General features: G+C 36.9%; 1 protein-coding gene across 3 annotated transcripts in view; it reads left to right on the top strand.

Moving 5' to 3' along the window:
- LOC103049047 (putative oxidoreductase ZK1290.5) overlaps positions 1 to 20,557 on the top strand; it is a 91,798-nt gene that overhangs the window by 32,983 nt on the left and 38,258 nt on the right. For all 3 annotated transcript variants that reach the window (XR_015798449.1, XM_015887425.3, XM_007420244.4), the window contains exon 3: positions 6,009 to 6,110. Coding sequence is in view for 2 of the 3 variants with exons in the window: in XM_015887425.3 (XP_015742911.1) it covers positions 6,009 to 6,110 (102 nt within the window). In the remaining variant the exon portion in view is untranslated. The remainder of the gene's footprint in view (positions 1 to 6,008; positions 6,111 to 20,557) is intronic.

Below are 20,557 nucleotides of genomic sequence, written 5' to 3'. Positions count from 1 at the left end.
GAATATTGCAGAAAGGAAGATTGGTCTAACTCTTCTCCTTCCTCTTTTTTTCCTAATGCCCTTTCAAATAAACCACAAGTTTATTTCAGGAAGTTTATTATTTCAAAGAAGCCTCATATTTGGACCTTGTGCTTCTCAAGACATATTTCCATCCCAAATATTCTTCATTATGGTTTGGTATATAGTTGAGGAAGTTGATATATTTCTGTTTGTGTAGTGTCTGCTTACTTTTTTGCCAGTTTAGCCTGTTTGGATTTCTTGATTTCTACTTTTCGATAGCATAGCTCTCCTGGAGATTTCAGATAACGACTTCTGCTTAGTTTGTTCATGAACTTTCCAAAGTACAGCATTATTTTGACCTATCCATATAATCTAATGTATTTTCTTTTGATTTACAGAATTGTTGTCTATTATCTGTGCATTTATATGATAGGACTCTGCAGCACTTTGTTTTCAAAAACAATAGATTCTTTGTGGTATTTGGGGTCATGGATGTAGCACCTCCCTGTAAGTCCTGAAGGCAACCATGGCTTTTCTTGGGATCACATGGCAGATCTGGATGGGAGCCACGAGATTCTGGGGAAATGCACATCTGCTTTAAGGAATTGAAGGCAAATGTTACATGAACACTAACATGCACTTTGTATCCCATGACATTGCAAAGCTTTGTCTTGCTCTCACATGAGCATTATAAGTCACTAGGAAATTCTCTTCTAATCTGTTTGAAATGAGTTGGAGGTATATGAACTGGAATTATGCATCCTCTCCCAGTGTGTGAAATAAACTGCAGTCAGTTCTTGTAAATGCATGTGAGAACTGACCCTACTCAGAGGATCAGTTTACTTTTTTAGAAGTGGATGGAGCTATGACTGAAATAGCATTCATATATAAAGTTGTGATGGGATGAATATTCAAAATTGGAAGTCTTAAAAAAGTGACTCTTGGAGCATAAATCATTCCCATCCTCTTTGCCAGACCTCTGTCTCTGTCTCCGAACAACAGCCTGTTACATCTGTGTGTGCAGTAGGATATTATTTATCAATCTGAGGGTTGCATTTTACCTTCTTATGTGTTTAGTTGTCACTGACTAATGACTATCCAGAAGCAGTTAGATTTGGTTAGGTTTATCAGTTATCTGCTCTGTTGCCCTTTGAGGGTCCATGTTCAGTGTTTCTATTTCAGACAATGTCCTACTTTTAAAAAGCATCTCACTCATTTCAATTATAAGATCTTAAGAGTTCTTTCACTCATATCATCAAAATCATCAGTTAAAATACACACCACTGCACATCTGCAGAGGATTCCTTCTGAAATTCCTTACAAAATTAATAGGCACTGCAGCAAATGGTTGGTCCATTTCTACTTATATACAATTCAGTGGATCTGGAACAGAAATTGCTCCAAAATAAAACACTAACGCAAAATGTCGGGTGCCATTGGGCTTTTGTGAGTCTTAAGCTATGCTGATAAAGATCTGTGCATGGGGGCATCCTGAAGCTCCCATCTGCAAATTACACACCAATGAGAAATTGAAGATGTACCAATTTGTGGGAGCAGTATTTTAATAGATGCATTCCACTCACTTTTTATAAAATATATGATTTTCACTTTTTTCGTATAAATTATTATAATCTGGCTTTGGGTATCCACCAATGAAACATTGCAAAAACATAAAATGTTTAGGTTTGGCTTTAGAGCTTGCATTCCTTGGGATCTGGACTCTATGTCATGATAACACCCCCCCCCCCATCAACCTTGTGTGCTGAATATATAAGCTGTTCTATTCTCTCCCATATATGTTTTGAATTGCTTTCTGGTCCTTGTTAACAGCTCTCCTTTTATTGTGTTAGAATTTGATGGAATTGCAAATATTAGTTCTAACAATCATGCTGATAGTCTTGCATTTTGAATGAAGATGAACTTCTCTTCTAAGCCCTGACAGTGCCTGGAAACAAGCAGTCAGTGAAAATTAATGAGATACCAAGTGTGGCTTGAGAAGGCAGAATAGCTGGCTAAAAATCTATACACATTGAAATGTGTTTTGTTCTCCTGTTTGTTTGTTAATGGACATCCTAATGTGAGATTCCTATTTTACCATTGTGTAACTTCTTTTTGATTGTCCATATTGAATAGAAATGCAAAATTGAAGAAACTGGTTTCATTGTCAGGTGTTTAGTATGTAACCATTGTGCTAAGCTAAAAGTTACAGTACATATAGCACAACAAAATAATATTTTTTTCTTACAATAATATTTAGTATCAGTAGCAAATAATACTTGCAGCTTATTGCTCATTTAAATCCCACTGAAGAAAATTAATATAATTTCCAGTGAGTTTTACAGACATGTGATACATGTTTAAAATGATTCCCATGGGAACTGCTGATGCATAAACATGCAAGAAACAACATAATTAAGCTAAAATGGCAACACAATAGCACATACAGTCAACAGTTCTTAAAAGCAATCCTACAAAACAGAAATAAAATTATTTTGTTCAGTGGTACTACAGGTAGTCTTGTTTAATGACCACAACAACAGTCATGAAAAAGGTCGCAAATTGCAATCGCATGACTGCGGGGGTGTGCGCAATGGTCATAAGTGCGAGTATAGGTTGTAAATCACTTTTTCCAAAACCACCTAACTTTGAACTGTAATTAAACAAACCATTGTTAAGCAAGCAGTACCTGTAGAAACAAGCTTTGTGTTATTTGAATATTTGGGTATATATGGCCAAGTACAAAATATGTGTGCCCTGAACGGTGATGGCATACCTTTTTGGTTCCTAAGATGACTTTTAAAATAAGATGATGTTCAAAAGTCACTTCATGCTAGAATGTATCAACTTCTCTACTTCAATTCATTTGCATGTAAGTACATGGGCTATCCCCTCTGGCACAGGAGCTAAAGTCTTTTTTCTCATGCAGCTTGCTCTCTTGCTTGCCCTCGTGCTGATATAAGCTCTCTTATATCAGGTGGTATTTAAAACCCTGATGTAATAAGAGCAATTACTGGGAGGAAGGAAAGTGAAAGAGGTTAAGCCTTCCCTCATTGTGCATACAGAAAATCAAGCCTAGAGACATATCAATATGTAATGGTATGTGGGAATGGCCTCGGGAGACAGGGGGAAGAGCCACAGCCAGAAGACTGGTCGGATAAGAGGCAGCTTAGCCTGCAGAAGGAATGTGGGTATGGCAAACATCTCCAAGGGGACCTTCTTTAGTTTCCTGGGCTATAAAGGCGATGGGGGAGAAATGTACTTTCAGACTTGCAGATTCTGTTAACAACCTTACAATAAACTAAAATTAGTTCATCTGGGTGTGCTTCCTGTCTGGACTACTTTGCAAGGCTAACAGAATACTACTTATTTAGTAGCATCCTAGATATTTAACATATAATTTGGCCTCGGCTTAGAATGCCGAGGAAAGGAGATGCTTTTGTAAATCAGAACACGTTTGCATGAAACAATGAAGCAGAATTCCAGTAAGATTTTTACACATATCCAGAGTGGGGTTACTGCTTTACGTGTTAGAATAGCAGTCCAGAATTTGTTAGTATTTTCCCATTCTTGGCTTATTTGAAATGAAAAATTAGTAATCCTGGTTTGGATGACATTCCAAATAAAAAGCTTTGTGGTTTGCTTAGTGATTGTTTTGCTCAGGAGGAGAAAAGTGTGTGGGGGGGAAGTCTCCCTATACCTGCATTTAGCCTATTCACAGTAAACTAGAAGACAAGCATCATTTTCTGCAAACATATTCAGTCTGTGCATTTATTTCAACATATAGTTTGTATGATTAAGTGCAAAAAGTCAAATGAAATTTGGGTCCACCTTTAAAAATCATACATTTCTAAAGCTGTTCTCTGACATTGCACATTTAGCCACTCAAATGATGAGTAAGCATTTGCTTACTATTTATTTGAAAGTTGCAGTGTCAGCAGCAACCCTGGATTTTGTCCTTTCCTCAAATCAGTTCACCCATTTGCGCATGAATGTAGTTGTCACCAAAAGCATTATAGATCCCACAAGACAGTTATCAGCTTCTGTATGAGCAAAATATAATTCTTCCCTTGGCAAATTGGAAATAACATATTGCAGGTCTCAGACTGAGAGACCTCAGCCTAGTTGAGCTATGTCTTCAGCCTAGTTGAGCTATGTCTTCAAGTGGATAGAAGCCCAGTGTAAGCCCTTTGAAGTAGGCCACTTCAGGAAACAGACACCACAAGCAATACTAGAACTCTACATTACTATATAGACTATGATAAAAGAATCTCAAAAGCCTGATAGAGTTTCTCTTTGTTTCCCTCTTATTGGACCAAGGTGGTCCAATCTTGAGTTTTGTCCTCACCCCTTCATGTCTTCCTAGGCTTAGCTGATTTTTTTTTTTTTTAACAATTGCTCCATATTTTTTTCAAGGTATTTTCTGTATTCCTCTACACCTGGATAAGGTCCATAGAGACTGAAGTTCATTGGTTCAGTAAATAACTTTGATCAAATCAGTCTCATGTCTCAATTAATACAAGGAGAATGTCCCAATTTTCATAGCTCTTTAGTGATTAGTGAATGTCCTTTTATTCCAACTATTCCGATTTATTTTACTAATATAGTAACATATTACTCTAATGGAGTGGTTGTGTATATGTGTATATCTAGGAATGTGGTGGTTTGGGCCCTCCACCCACAACTTGCTGCATCCTTCCACACTGTTTAGTATGCTGCAATCTAGATTCTGTCTGCACTGTTTCTAAGGAGAAAGAAAGTGGGGAAAAAGTCCTCCTGTCTTAGATTGTTCCTTTTCTATAGCCTAGCAGAGCAGATGGGACATGTAATTAGCTGAATTCCATATCAGAATGAGACTACTGATTTCAGAAGAACGTACCAGTCTTTTATTTGGGTGAATTAAGATTAAGGAATTAAATGAGAATTGAAGATAATAAGAAAAAATAGAGAAAGAAGAAATCTTTACTCCTGCAGGCTTTCACTCAGTGTCTCCTTTTCCAGGCAGGAATATATCTGAATGCACACATAATACAAGTACAGCCAAATAGGACTCATGATAAAAGGGCACAATTTCAGGCAATTCATAAAATAACTCAACAAAAGGATTTTAATCCATACCTAGTTCTACTATTTCCTAGATGGCTATTTTCTTTCTGATTCTCCAATCTCTGTAGATTTTCTAATGCTCACCTGAAAGAGAGAAAACTTCCTGGTCCAAAATTGCTCAGAGTTTGAATTTCCTAGATTTTGCTGGTTTCTGCCCAATCTTTAGATTGGCAGGGCCAGTTTAAGTATCCTTTAGCTCTTTTGTATCTGAAGCTTTGGGGACAGAATTGCTACTCTTTCATTACAACTACTTTATTTCTGAAGGAGCCTATTTAAACAAATGGCTGCCATTCATTTGTGTATAAAAAAGTAAGGGGCTATATTTGCACAGTTTGCAGTGAGGGCAAAGTTTGCTGTCTATAGTTTCTTTACAAGGATTTGTTAAGGCCATTGTCTTAACATTATATAATAACCTGGCATGATATACAACATATCAAGCTAAATGTATCTCAGCAGTTACATGCAACAGCATACAGGGATCTTAGTAAGCCTCTTGATTTTGCTTTCTGCCTGGGCCTTACAAAAAGAGGAAGAATGACTGAAAAACACAAGAAACACGGATGGTTGTCCACAATCATCTTAGTACAGGCCTATTGTATAAATGCTACATAAATTACGGCAACCACTACTGAATATTCTCATGGCTGCTACTTTTTCACTCAGTTTGTGGAACTGGTTACATGCAGTGCATGGTTTGAAGCTATTTTTGTACATGGCTATCCTTAGCATAGCTACTTTTGTGACCATCTAGAAAAGTGGTTTTCCCTGGATTTTAAGAAGGAGCATTTGAATTGGAATTGTATAAATAGGACTTTATCTTTGTACTATATGTACTGCGCACATCATTAGGCTGGTTGATTAATGAAAAGTATAAATAAAATAGTTTCGTTTGTTTGTTTGTTTAGATCTTTATTTAGTACATTGGCCAGATGCACATGTCCCTGGAAAAAGCAGTCGAGAAGTCAGAGCAGAAACTTGGCGGGCCATGGAAGAGTTGTATGAGAAAGGTAAGATGACTTCTGTAATGCATTTGTACTAGGGTTTTTCCAAATAAAATATTCCAAATAGGTTTTATCCTATCCTATCCTATTATCTTATTCTATTTATTTAAAGTCTATTATTGTTCATTTCAAATCTTGGCAATATCACTGAATAAGGGCTTCACTTGCAGATTTCTTTTTGGAGCTCATTGTTCCTACAGTATTCCTTAAAGCATCTGAATTGAAATTGTGGGAAAGCTTGCACATTTTTGGGGGGGGTCAGCTGTTCATCTAGTGAATATTAGTGACACAGAAATGAAGTGCATGGAATGAGGTGGCAGGAATGAGAAGAAACTTCTTTCCACCATTAGCTGCCTCTCCTCCCACCCCCAATTCCTGTAAAGGGATAGAAGCCTGGTTTTCACCATCATGCAAACACTCTGACAAGTTACAGTGTCTGATTTCAGCACTAAAACTGACTGTAACCCTTTCTTACATCTTCTGGAACTGGCTATAGATATCCCTGACAATCCCTTTTGGTCAGTAAATGTACAGCATGCTTTAGTATTCTCGTGCTGCACATAGAAAAACTTTCTGGGACAAAGGAGGACAACCTCAGTAATTATTTTCTCATCTTTACATATGCCCTTTGAAACAAAGTGAGATGAATACAAGAGAGCTGAGCTGAAACAGCTGGATTTTATGCACCACACCCAAGTGCTCCAGTTACTCTTGGGTTTGTAGGTTTCTTGCACATTCTGAGTTCTAATATTATTAAAGAGGAATCCTAATAGGCCCTAAAGAGGGTTTGTGATGGTGAATAGAGATTTTATCTGTGTAGCAATTTCATGTTTGTGGTTTTTATGATATGGGCATTAGTTTGCTAACTCAATGATGAACTGAAACTGAAGACTGTTCTGTTAATTATGTTTCACAGTATCTCTTTGGGAAAGTTTTGAATTTTCTCAAACCCTTGCTTAAATTAGGTCACAACTAGTTCTGACAATAATTCATCATGTTAGTCCTTCAAAATGAGAAATATCTAAATAGTTAATAATTAAGATGCACTAAGACCTCTCGAAAAAAATCTGCATTATGTCATCAGAGATAAAAAACATGGTGAATCACAAGAATACCAATAAGAGAAGGATTCTCAAACTTTGTGATCCCATCATCCTCTCCAGCTTTAGATAGAATTGAAGTTGGGGTTCTTGTCTCGATATCATAAATTCAGGAATCTGCTCTAAATCATACAATTTAACCAAAGTTAAACCGAAACCCTTGAAAAATGCAGTGGTTTTGAAATGTTAAGACTGACAAAAATATTTTCCATATGAAGAATTCCTTTTGAGTGGGATGGTAATTCTTGATTATAAAAGATTACTTGTTTCTGGTTGCTGAACTGAAGACAGGGAGACATTACTTTATCTCCCTGTTTAGCATGGCCAATGAAAGTATTCTACGAGGGTTTAAGCAATTTCCCCCCTTATGTAACATTTTCCCCCTCTTATTAATATTGCTGATATGGTAAACCAATAATTAGAACAATTTTAAAGGCTTTACAAATTAAAAGGGATCAGCTGCATTCCTAAACGCATTGATCACACTTTTGCTTAGGATTGGGTTGAGGTAATAACTGTTGTGCCCAAGAGTCCTACATGTTCATGTAAACATTTGGGAGACATTTTCATCTATAAACCATAACTATACATATCCATTTCTCTTAAAAAGGAATCAGCTGATTTCTTATCAGCTTCTTGTCCAAGTATTTTCAATGCAGTTGAACAATTAAGCCAGACTTTCATATTTTTCCTGTTCTGCCTGGACAGGTTGGCCATTGGAAAAGTCAGGAGTTCAATCACATCAGGGCTGTGGTGTTGTATTTATATTCAAAGCCCAATCTAACTCAGATTCACTTTGGGCTTTCCTTCCTTCTCTGTCTAGACAAACAGGAAAAATGTGAGATTTTGGTTTTGCGGCTTTGTGTCCAAAAATTTAATGGATAGTTTTCACAAATTGGCTAGATAATATCCCTGCCCTTGCTGTTACTCTCTACCATTTCCTTCTTATGTGTATCAATTCAGCTAGATTATCTGTCTATACTAGATTGAATATTGTATGAGGAATTAAAATTGGATGTTGGAAGCTACCTTAATTTATCACTATAATTCAGAGCTTTATAGTTCTTATGGAGCCATCTCCCCTTGCATGCTATTTGCGATTTTCTCCCTTCTTACATTATTCAAATTAATGGCATGTAAATCTCATGTGAGTTAAAATAGCTTCTGTGTTGTCTGGTCTCATCTGCTCTACAAATCACCATTTTTCTTTCTTGTGTGAAGCAGAGTTTTAGAACCTCTGACCATGTGTTTCTGAAATGATAGGCAAATGTTAATAAATGTGGAGGCTGAAATGCAGTAGCCCATGAGGAAAAAAAGATTAAATGCTTCATTTGCATAATTAACCACTAAACTTTCAGTTGACATTCAGATAATACTTAATCATACTATTTGTCTTATGGCACTGATCTGGGATTTCTTGAGCTGTCTTTTAATTTACATTGTTTGTTTGATTGTTCAGCTTTGCAATCCTAACATACATACATACAAGAGAGTAAGCACTACTGAACATTCTCATTTACTTCTGGGTAAATATTTATTGGATTACACTAGAAGAATGAGAGCTGGAGAAGAATTTATTTCAGATCTTTCCTTAGCCACAAACTCATTTAGGTTGTCTTAGAAAACTAGTGATGTGTTTTACAGGGATTTTGTAAAGACTGTTGACTTGACTTAATAGCTTTTGATATTTGAAAAGTAGGATTTAACTTAATTACTTTTGATATTTGAAATGTATTTTTAAATGCTATAATTAATTTACTATTTGTGTTCTTAAATTTGGGTAGGTGGTATTGGTTGTTGCATTAATTAGAACATTTTGACTCTAAAGAAATTGACTGATAACTTTCCTGTGATTTCAGATTTTCCATTTTCTAACAACAATCGGCCTTATCAGTTAAATTGCAGCTTTCATCTCAGTCTTGTAATTTCTGTTCCTACTCCAGTGTCTCATCTTCTGCTGTTCATTTTCACAAACCCCAGGTCCATTTTATTATATGCATTTAAATGCCTCAATTTTTTAAATGAACTATATAACTATATGGTTTATATCTCACAGGATATGTAATGGAAACAGTTCAAAATTTATATGACGGGGCAGGGATTATCTCGGGGGTATTTTGCTCATTTGGGTATTTTGGACCTATTTAAGCCTAACATGGGAAGGAAGATTGTGGATATTACATATATGGACATTATGTACGTGGAGACTCAAACTGAAATGTTACAGTCTATTGCTTCAGTGTGCCTGAACTTTGCAATATCATGTCTGATATAGTCTCTCCCACCTGCTGTCCTCCAAATGTGGCTCCACCTTCTAAAATTTTCTACAAGCCTGTTGCCTGGAAGTTCTGAGGAACACATTTGAGGTGTCCCAGTTTGGGGAAGGCTGTTCTAGTATGTTTGTCAAGAGCTAAATTGGTCATTGCTGCTAATTTATAGCTTAGGACCCACCCACACCCACCCCTCTAAGGCTGAAACAAATTCAAAGAGTCTGTTATTCACAACACCTAAGAATATAGGCTAGATTGAGATATGGAATTCCAGAATTCTGGCATGCCAGAAGCTGGAGGTGAATAAATTTTCATAAGGAATCTATTGATTTATCTGTATGCTGCTGAATTTTCTAGGCTTCTCAAAAAATTATAAAATAATAAAGTACAGTACAATGTTACATGCCAGTTAAGAGTAACACAATATAGTACACTAAAAGAACAAACCATTAATATAGTAGCTAACAATAAATAGATAATATCTGAGTAAAAGTACTGGAAAATCACACTTTAAAGGCCCTCTTAAATATTTTACTCTTTAAAAGTTTCTGGAAAGCCATCACAGTGGAGGCCAGTTGAACTTCAACCAGGAACCTGTTCTATAGCATAGGTGTAATGATGGAGAAGTAATACTTTCTAGTTTCAACCTCCCCTCACTTCATGGGAGTGGGGTACCATGAGCAACTTCTCCTTTGAGGACTTCCTTGGATGGGTTGAATCTCTGGTGGTCTTGTAGGTACATGGATGTCAAGCCATATAGGTTCCTTTAAAACAAGGTTTTATTGAATTGCTAGAACATATTCCTCTCTCCTGAGGTGTTCTTAGTTGTGTGCTACTGCTTCAAAGTGGAAATTCAGGACATGGCTACAAGGATCTCCTAAATGTTTTCAACTGATGTTGTTGTGCTTATGATTCTGATATAATGCTGCTGATTATTCTATAGTTATGTTTGCCATGTGGTTGTGCATATTGCAATTGACTGTCAAGGACTGAGTCTCTATCTCAATAAACTTTGAGAAAACATTACTGAAATTGTGCTTTACATATCACTGATGAATTATCAGAATGCATTCTCTTAGTAATAGTAACATTATGCACACTGAATCTTGCCCTGAGGATTGCCCTACTTGCAAGTCTCTCCTTCCTTCCTAGGATAGTAACTGGGCTCCCATTCCAACAACACTAAGTTTTTATTTTTAGTTTAATTATCATTTTAAAGTTGGAACTACTCCAAGATCTAAGTAACTTTGTAAAATATGTTAGTGCAGTCTACATGTTGAAGCTAAGCATAGAGAAAGGGGGTGAGATTTGTGGATACCTTTTGCAGTCTTGCAATTCACAAACAGGTGTTTATGAAAGGGACATTAGAAATGTCAAGCCTTCACAGCTTGTTATCAGTTGCCATGATAAGCAGAACAGTCTTATTCATTCCTATTTTGTACACCTCTTCAGTATGCAAACTGGCAGGGCTTTATCTGTGCTAGGATTAAGCCACTGCTCATCCAAAAGCTCAGTCTGGTCCCATGTCTTGTCCTTCAGCTCACGATATATCATCTTATCTAAGGACATCTTCACTTTTGACCCATTCTCCTCAGCTCAGGCATTTTTAAATAAAACAAGCAGCAGTAGCAGCTTTCTGAGAGTTTTTCTGCCATTCAGTTTTACATATGAGAGTGAGCAGTTGAGGCAAATAAGGAATGGCCTGGCAAAACTAGTTTCAATTTGAGGAGGAGCCCATTGGCAAGCCTTATAAGGCAGTGTATAAAGTCCTTTGTGCTTTCTTTTATTCAAAATATATTATGCATACTTTACTTCCCCAAGTGGCACAACTGGATTTCATTTCCTCTGTAACTGTGCACTGCTGGTTTATGGCATTTTCCTGTATATTTGAGATAATAAGTAACAAAATTAAATATAATTTTTTTGATCTAGCAGATCTATTTATCTCATATCATATCAAGCTTATTTACTTATAAACTGCAAAACTAGCCTGCCTCAATTTGATATCCTCCAGATAGTTAGTCTATAACTCCTATAACTCTTTCCATTACTTGAAATTGGTCACGTTGACTGGAGCTAAGGGAGCTTTAGCTCAACTCCTCTGAAGGTTACCAGATTGGAGAAGACTTCATAAATTTATGTTTGCACTTAATTACTTTTTACATTTACCATTCACTAAGAGGGGGTGAATGTTTCCAAGTTTCCCACTGTGACTCATTACAAAAAATGTACCTTGATTGTCATAAAATAGGGTTTTAAAGTTATTTGTAAAAGGAAATATGAAAGCCATTATAGTGTAGTGATTAAAGGTGTTGAACTAGGACCAGGGAGACCCAGGTTTAAGTTTGCCTGAGTCATGGAAATTCACAGGCGACTTTGAGCCAGTGACTGTCTTTCAGAGACAAGGGGGAAAGGTAATTTCATCTCTAACTTTGTTTTATGGATTGTTGTGAGCCACTTAGAATCATTATATGAGATTGGCAGCCATATACATTTGGTAAGTAAATAAATAAAATATGTGCAACATGGTTGCTGTTGGGGGAATAAAATGAAGGGCGATCCCCATGTAAGCTGTCTTGAGCTCTTGGAAGAACAGTTGCATATAAATCCAACAAATGAAGTAAGTGTAAAGGAATTTAGAGCTGACCTTGGTGATAGGGAAGGATTCATCAAGATATAAAGGAGGGAAGGAAGGAAGGAACATTAAGGGGGGGCTTGCAGAAAGGTTTATACAGTCCTGAGAAAGCAGGAAGCATGGAAAAGAAACTCAGAATAATCCCACCTTGATTTTATTTAACGTAAGATGGGAGAGAAAGAAATTTGGATGGACTTTCAAGATTCCATTATTCAACCTTTCTCTAATAAAGACCATTCCTGGAATCCTTGCTGAGCCTGTGTCTTGATCTGGCCTACCTTAAAGGGTTGACATAAATCATAATAAAAGAAATATATTTAAAGGAAATGGGAAATTCCATAGATGGATAAAATGAAGTTGTGACTAAAGCCATAAAAAGCTAATGTGAAAGTGGATTTTTTGTAGATGCCTCTGTCAGATTCAATCTGTTTATATATGCCTTTTTTCCTCTTGAGGAAATTAGAGGAGATGATCTTTGATAGCCTCTAAGTTTTGAGATATGTAATATAAGCAGCATTTTGTATCTAGGGAATATAATAGCAGGAGGGGAATAGAGTGTATACTGACATTTGCCCTCCCCCAGCTCTGTAGTTCCTATCAGCTTTATACTTGAGGAAGCCTTGTGCACTGCTGATATTTGTGCCTTCCTGTTTCCCTCTCTTTGGAAGTATGACTCTCACACCTTCTTAGAGGGCTTGAGATTGGGTTATTTGTTTCAACATCTGGTCACAAGGAGATGTTGCTATCAATGGATTGGGTGAAAGGAATGACATTCAAAGTGTCTACAGAATGACACTTATGGATTTAACTTCCAGATATGGTTTATTTATTTGATAACTTCTGATTTCATGAGCAGTCCTCAGTACTCATTGAAAAATGGAGCATAAACACTATAAAGTAAAAATACCCTCAAGGTGGGCTTGACTCCTGGTGGCTATGGACACACAGACTTTTTGGCAGCATTAGGGAAGTGGCTTGCCATTGCTGCCTTTCAGGAAGATTGTTTGCTTGCAACAACAACAACAACAACAGCAACAATAATAATAATAATATTGATAGGTGGATAAAAATACCAAATCCATTCTAAACAACTAGCTGACTGTGTGACCAACAATAATAATAAAAACTTGCCTCCCAATTCTCAGAGAGTCTGGGAGACTCACAACAATCAAAGAAATTATAATCAAATTAATAAAGCATGAATGATAAAGATAAAAGATGGCAAGTATGATGAAGCAAGGTTTTTCACTCTTCCTTGCTGAGGGCCTAATGAAGAGCCAAGTTTTCATGGCTCCTCTAAAAAACAGCAGAATGGGGGCCATCCGGATCTTGAGGGGAACCTTGTGATCAATCAACCACTTTGAGATTCTCAGGTGATCTGCCTAGCTTCTGAGACCAAACATGGTTGGCCTGGTGCATACATAAATGTTCTCAGCCATTGTTGGTGTGAGAAGCTGGATGAGATAAAGGTTGTTTTTCCTTATTTTAAGGTGCTAGCTTGCAAGAGCAACCCATTGATTGAGCAGGCTTAGGTTTGTTTGAGGAATGGAACTCATTTTCTTTCCTACGGGGTGTTCACTGCTCAGGTGAAAGATGGAAGGTGCTATATTTTCTGAGCCAGCTTTAGGTTAGCAGTCTGGGCCATTGCATTCCAGAAAAACAATATAGTATTTGATGGAGGGAACAATTATAGCTCTGGGCTGGAGGTTAAATGAGCTAGAGGTAAGGAAATGGAAGGACAAATAGTGGCTGTTCTTTTTTCTATTCCTTCTGCTGAGTTCCTTCTAGAAATTCCAGATCTCCTGCCAGTTTTGCTCCCATCCTGCAGTTGTCAGTGTTTCTTGCCACGTTGGTCTGCAATAAAGCCTCTAAAGATCTGTCTTTGGAGGAAGGCCAGCTACGTTTGTCTTCTTCAGACTGGTCTGAATGAAGCAGAAGGCTTTCTATGGTACAGCAAGTTCTAGTCTGGCCTTGTTTGCAGCCTTAACCCAGGAGAGTAACCAGTGACATGGAATTACATGAGCACAGATTTTACCTTGCTTACTGAGCAAGCCCCTTTAATAATTGTGTGTGCTTTTGCTGGCTGAGTATTTGCTATTAAATGTCTCATATTAGGCACCAAAGTTAGACTAGGGATTCTGTCCATGAACATTAGCTGCGATTGGTAGTGTTGCATACGCTATGAAAGGTGCCTGTTCCTCTCCCCTCCCTATTTCTGCTGTCCCCTTCTATAAATATTTTTTCTCCTGTAGAAGAGTACAGAACTGGAGAAAACTTAGAGTTTGGGGAGGAAGGTAGTGATTCATTTGTTGTTCCCTATGGATCTTGTAGTTTATCTGCAAAGGAAACAAACTACTTAGTGTATCTCAGTACAATTGCAAGTTGGGATCTAATGAGAGGAAAAGCCAGTAATGAAAGGGATTCAGCATTGCAGCTGCCTTCAGCATCACCTGAAGGACAAAGATAAAATAATATGATTATCTTTGGAATCTCAAAAACCAATAATGATTGTCTGAATAGGGAATGACTTGTATGGGTTGGAAGATGGACAAGAAAATCAGCTGATCCTGCATACTAGGATTTTGATTGATTTCTGAAGCAACACAGTAGTAAGATCTGGCACATCTTCCTGTGAAGGATCTTCCACACAGCAAAGTTTCTGCTTCTAGAGAATTGTTGTCGAAATTCAGTCTGTGGGGATACTCAGAGTAAGAACAGAATATAGAAAGGATTTCATATAGGAGAAGTATGGAAGATGGTCTTTCTTAAGCCATGTATGCCCCTATCCACTTAGAGCTTAAAAGACATAGAACCCATATTTTGAACTGAAAGATGAATCAAACAAGCAGACTTGTGAAGACTGCTCAATAGTGAAGTATTGTGTTTCAAATGGAGAGTAGCCTAGTGGTGGCACTTTTCCAGCACGTCTTCAGGCAAAGCCCCAGATTATAGTAATCAAATTTGGAGCATGGATAATGGTTACAGCCATTCTAACTATTTCAGAAAAGGGCATAAGTGAAGTACTAGCTGAAACTGGCAGTAGGTACAGATAGTCCTCACTTAACAACCACAATTGGGACTGGCAACTCTGTCGCTAAGCAAAACATCACATGACCATGACAGGCTTATGACCTCACTTCCACTGCAGTCATTAAGTGAATCACTGTGGGTCATTAAAGGAGACATCATATGACTGAGACTTGTGATTTTACTGCAGGCTTCTCTGTTGACTCTGCTTGTCAGAAGCCAGCTGTGAAGTGCACAAATGGCAATCATGTGACTGCAGGGATACTGCAACAGTTGTAAATGTAAGGACCGGTCATAAAGTTACTTTTTCAGTGCCATTGTAACTTCAAATGGTCACTAAACAGAGCAGTTGTTAAGCGAGGTCTACCTGTCTTCCTAATTGCTGCTGTAACCTGACCCTTCAAAACAGTGCTGAAGAAGTATTCACATTTTTTCTTTATTTTTCAAGGGGCAGTCCCTTTCAGAATAGGCTAAATGTTGCCTACTCCAACAGTTCATTAACTCATAATACTCCTAACTTGATTAAGTTTCAGTTTGTTTCCTCCCAACCAAATCCTGTTTCCTTCCATTACTATTCATCTCTGAATACAGTAGACCATAAGAATACATAGTCTCAAGAGAACTTGGGTCATTCCATAGTACATGTTTTAATCTCCATTGCTTCTGTTTGTATACTTGTTGACCATCTGTCCATTATTCAGTTTGTCACAAAGCCTCTGTTGGGAAAAAGCCAACAACTTGAGAACTGAAGGTGCATTTCTTGAGTAGTTTCTTTTTTTTGTTCTTTTTTTTTGTTCTTCCTGTAATGAGTCAGAGAGTGTGGCATAAGGTGTATCTTTTGAGCAAATAATATTATAAATATAATATGATTCAGAAAAAAGTTCTGAAAGGTATTTTGATGTATGAGTTGGTACAATTAATGCTCAAGGTTTAAAATTCTTGATACACACCCATAGCAGTGTTTAGGAAAGATAAGGCTTGCTATTGTAGTCAAACAAAGCTTTGCTGCTGAGAACATTTATTTATGAATCTTAGTGTTAAAAAGATCAGCATGTCCATCTTATTCTGTATATGGAGTACTTTTCCCTCTTCTTTTTGATCTTTATGTGGAGTTTGTTTGAAGACCATTTTTTTCTGACCAGCAAATATTGCATAGCAGCATTCAGTGTTCAGCTAAACTGTCACCTGCACAATACAGACTTGAGAGGGAGTGAGGTCAAGCATTTGCTTGAGTTCCAAGGACAGAAAAGTGTTCGTCATTATAGCAGCATGACTTTTCTTACTTGGCATGGGACCATCATGAAAGCTAGAAAAAAGCTCATGATTTGTAGATCTCTATTTCTTCCAGAAGGATCACCAATATTGCTTTATTTAAGAGTTTCCCAGATCTTGGAGATAGCATTGCTTATCTTAAATGACCCTTTCTCAATCTGGGGCTTGCTAGATCTACCGAGTTATGACTAACCTGGTCATGGTTTGGAGATGATGAGAGCTGTAATCCAAAAAGGTTTGCAGAAACCAAGTAGGGGCTTAAATAGCTTGTGGTCCTACCAATTGATTTTTCTGATCTTCTGATGATCTTTTTCTGGCAAAGTAGTTTTGGCTAGAAGCTTGGGGGTAGAAATGTATTTCTTCCTACACATAAGTAACTATGTTTATGTCTGATTTAGTATCAAACATTTTTAAAGGTTCTACCTTTGTATACTTATTGATAATAGATTTTGTTGTGTGAGACAAATCTATTTTAGGGCCATGTTAAAACACATGAATATCTCATGCTAATTTGTTTTTTTCTGCTGCAAAAGCAGATTATTGCTCCCCCCCCCCACTTCTAGGTGTCTGACAGAAACCCACACACCAGAAAAATTAGTTAACATGAGTTAATATTTGTTCTGCCAAGAAGCTAATTTTATTGTAGTTCATACTGTGTTATTTGCATAGAAAACCACCCTGAAGGGAAAAAGCAAAGTTGTCTCTAGTTTCTTTCCTCCTCTTGTGAGGCCTTTTCTGGAAGGACAGGTCTTCATTTGCAGTGATAGTAACCGTATTTTAGATAAAAACTACCTTGCATACCTATGTGAAAGTCACAGTAAACGTAGTGAAACTTTCATCTTGTCCTTGCAGAAGTCAAACCCTTGTAATGAAGATACATTGGATTAATAGAGTAGACAAGGGTGGTCATTGATACTAGCGTGGCATATCTGGAAGAGAACAGCTGGCTTTATGCATCTGTATCAAAATTAACTGCCTCTGGCTTGCTAGCTCAACAGAGGTAATTGTAATCTTCTTAGTATAAGTTTACATGTATATAAAAAGTATTTACATTTATATAATCTATTATTCTGCTGTAATATTATTGTAAATTATGTAATTCTTTGAAGCAATATCAATTAATGGGGAAAAAAGTACTACAAAATAATACGTTGCTGACCCATGCCTTTTCCATGCTGCAATGGAATACAGGTTTGTTCTAGGCTACTTTTGGAAAATTGATTTATTTGTATGGTCTATGTAGGCTTACTTATTACAATACTGCTACCTCTTTTTTCATCACAGATTTAACCTCTGGGAGTCTGACCTGTACTAACAGATTATATTAGGCAAATTGCAGTATTATGGGTTGTAAACCCAGTTAACAGGACACAAATTGAAATATGGTCATTAGTATGAGTGATATTTGTCAGAGAGTCTAGTCAGTATAGCTAATTTCAGGTGTACTGCTGGAAACAAGTCTTAACTTGGGCTCTGCTCAGGAGTCTCAATGGTCCTCATCTAAAAATGCTTCCAGTGGCTCTTGAGGCTATTTTGACTGGTGGAAACATGTAAAATGTAAGGTATGCTGGTGGCACTGTTACACTAACCTTTAACAGTGAAATTGTGAACCCAACATTAGCACCTGAGTTTTTGCTAATATTGGAGCTGGAAATAATTAGGCAACAGATCAGTGATACTGAATTTCAAAGTGAGCTGAGCCAAACTATGAAGATTCATTGATTACTTAGGAAAACTCACAAGCTCATCCCAACAAAAATCTCTGTATATTCTTACCTATTATAATGATCAGTGGGCCTTCATTAAGGCTCATTTTAATAATCTTCTCTCAGCAGTCTTGGAGGGCAGATTCAGCAAAATTCCATTATCACAGAGGTTATGCCACACAGTTCAGGTGAAACTAATCTATGGTATGTATTTTCTGTGCTAAATATTTTATTCTGACCTGAGACAAAAGCTGCTAGAGACATTTTTAAAAAATTTGCCCAGTTGAATAGAGGAATTTGACCCAAGTTATTTTGTTGCAGACAGAGGTTCCACAGTTGCCTATACAGTTGCCAAATTCTGCTACCTTGCATAAAGGCTGTGCAGTCAGAAGATCGCCATTATGGGGTCAGGATGACTAATCTGTTTAATTTGATAACTCTTTGGATGTACATTAAAAGGAAGAAAGTTTATCTTTCACTCTAAGTTTGGTCTGATCTATGGCCATAATGAAGTTTTGTTATTGAATACAGGTAGTCCTCACTTAGCTACCACAGTTGCTAAGTGAAACAACATGTGACTGCAACAGACTTACAACCTCACTTGTGACTTGTGATTTTATTGCCAGCTTCTCCATTGACTGCTTGTCAGAAGCCAGTTGTGAAGTATGCAAATGGTGATCATGTGTCCACAGTATACTGCAATGGTCATAAATGCAAGGATTCATTGTGAAGTTACTTTTTCAGTGTAGTCGTAACTTTGAACATTTGCTAAACAGGGCAGTCATTAAGCGAGGTCTACCTGTACAACTTTATAGGCTCAATTTACAAAAAGTTTCTTAAGCTCTGTAAGCTCTGTTTACTTAAAAAAAAAAAAAAGGTATATCTTATGACATTAGCTTTGTCTCAGGTATATGTTAAAGTAAAACATAGGAAACTTGATTAATGCTAACTTTTACATGTGCAGATTATCAATGAGGCAAAGTCTGTGAATCATACCTACAGCTGCAAATGTTGATAATCACCTAAGAGTTTTGGCATTCTCTAACCACTGGAACATACACTAGTGAATTCATTACATTTATTTATGTATTCATTGTATTTATATTTTTCCTCTTCCTTCAAGATGTCAGCATTCTCAATTTATCACCCATTCTATCCACAAATATCTGTGAAGTCAGTTAGGCTAAGCAAAGGCTCAGGGTCATTCTATCAGCACTAAAAGCTGAACTGTTAAGAGTGTTAAGTGTCATAGAATCACTGCTTTTGTATTTGATTATGGATATGTAAAAAACCAAGTGATATGTTGCTGCTCCTATTTAGTATGCAAATATAAGCTGAATAGTGCATCTGAATTGCAAATTTTTAATTTATGCTAATATGTATTTATATTTAAATCTTGGATTAAGGTAGGTTTCCATCCCATTATATATCCTGGGATCCTATTAGCATTAATAGAAGTCATGCAGACATACTTGGTTGACAACACAGCTGTTTCAAATGGACAGGTTCTTTCCATTTATGTGGGATTTCTGTGACAAGACAAATCACCAGTGATTTCATGCATCAAATGGCTATGTGCCAATTCATTAGTATGTTAATAATCTTCCTGTGTTATCTGGTTGCAGTCTGCAGTTCCTGTTTTCACTAGAAAGAGGCTGCTGAATTTGCATTACCTTAGTGTTTTGGGAAATGTGCTTATGGCTTCTCAATTTTTTCTTGCAAATCCACATTAAAGCACTGGAGTCCACCAATAAAGTACTGAGTTATATACTGCATTAAGCTGTGGTTTGCTGAACAAGCCATAATGGTCTAGTTCACATATACTTAAGCCATATATTGTGTTTTGCAATTCACAGAGTTGAATCTTACAAGATAGAGTATGGTTTATTTGATTTGGCTTAGCTTAGTTTATATGAACCCAGCTTATGGTTTGTAAACTGGTTCATAGCTGAGTGTTATGTATTAATCTAGCCATTGTGCTTATTCTCTTCATTCTATTATTTTCAACCCATTTCTCTAACTCATAAACATAATTTTGAATGTTGTTTGCCTTCTACATTATTAGCTATATGACCCAGTTTTGTATGATCTTGAGATTTGATAAGAATTCCTATCCCTTTCATCCAATCTTTAACAAAGATGTTAAAGAGTGTTGGGTCCTTGTGACACCTGCCTTTCTCCAATTTGATGAGGAACTGTTGATAAACATTATTTGAATATAGTTTTCCAGGAGCCTATAAAACATGCAATTCAGCCTAAACCTGTTTCTTGTTCAAAATGCCATGTCAAACATTTTGTTGAAATCAAGATCTATTTGTTCACAAGATTCCCACAATCTAGTGAGGAGGCTATGTGAGCTCCCTATCTATTTATATATGTGACTTCGAGTCAGTGTTGACTCCTAGCGATTGCTTGGACAGTCCCTGCAGTTTTCTTGGCAAGA

Source organism: Python bivittatus, unplaced genomic scaffold (assembly GCF_059951505.1).
Source record: "Python bivittatus isolate LINGU-HERP-01145 unplaced genomic scaffold, Pbiv_v1 ctg000700_np1212, whole genome shotgun sequence".
In the NCBI taxonomy this organism is placed as follows: Eukaryota; Metazoa; Chordata; class Lepidosauria; order Squamata; family Pythonidae; genus Python; species Python bivittatus.
The sequence above is the reverse complement of the archived record's forward strand: the minus strand, read 5'-3'. Positions and strand labels throughout refer to the sequence as shown.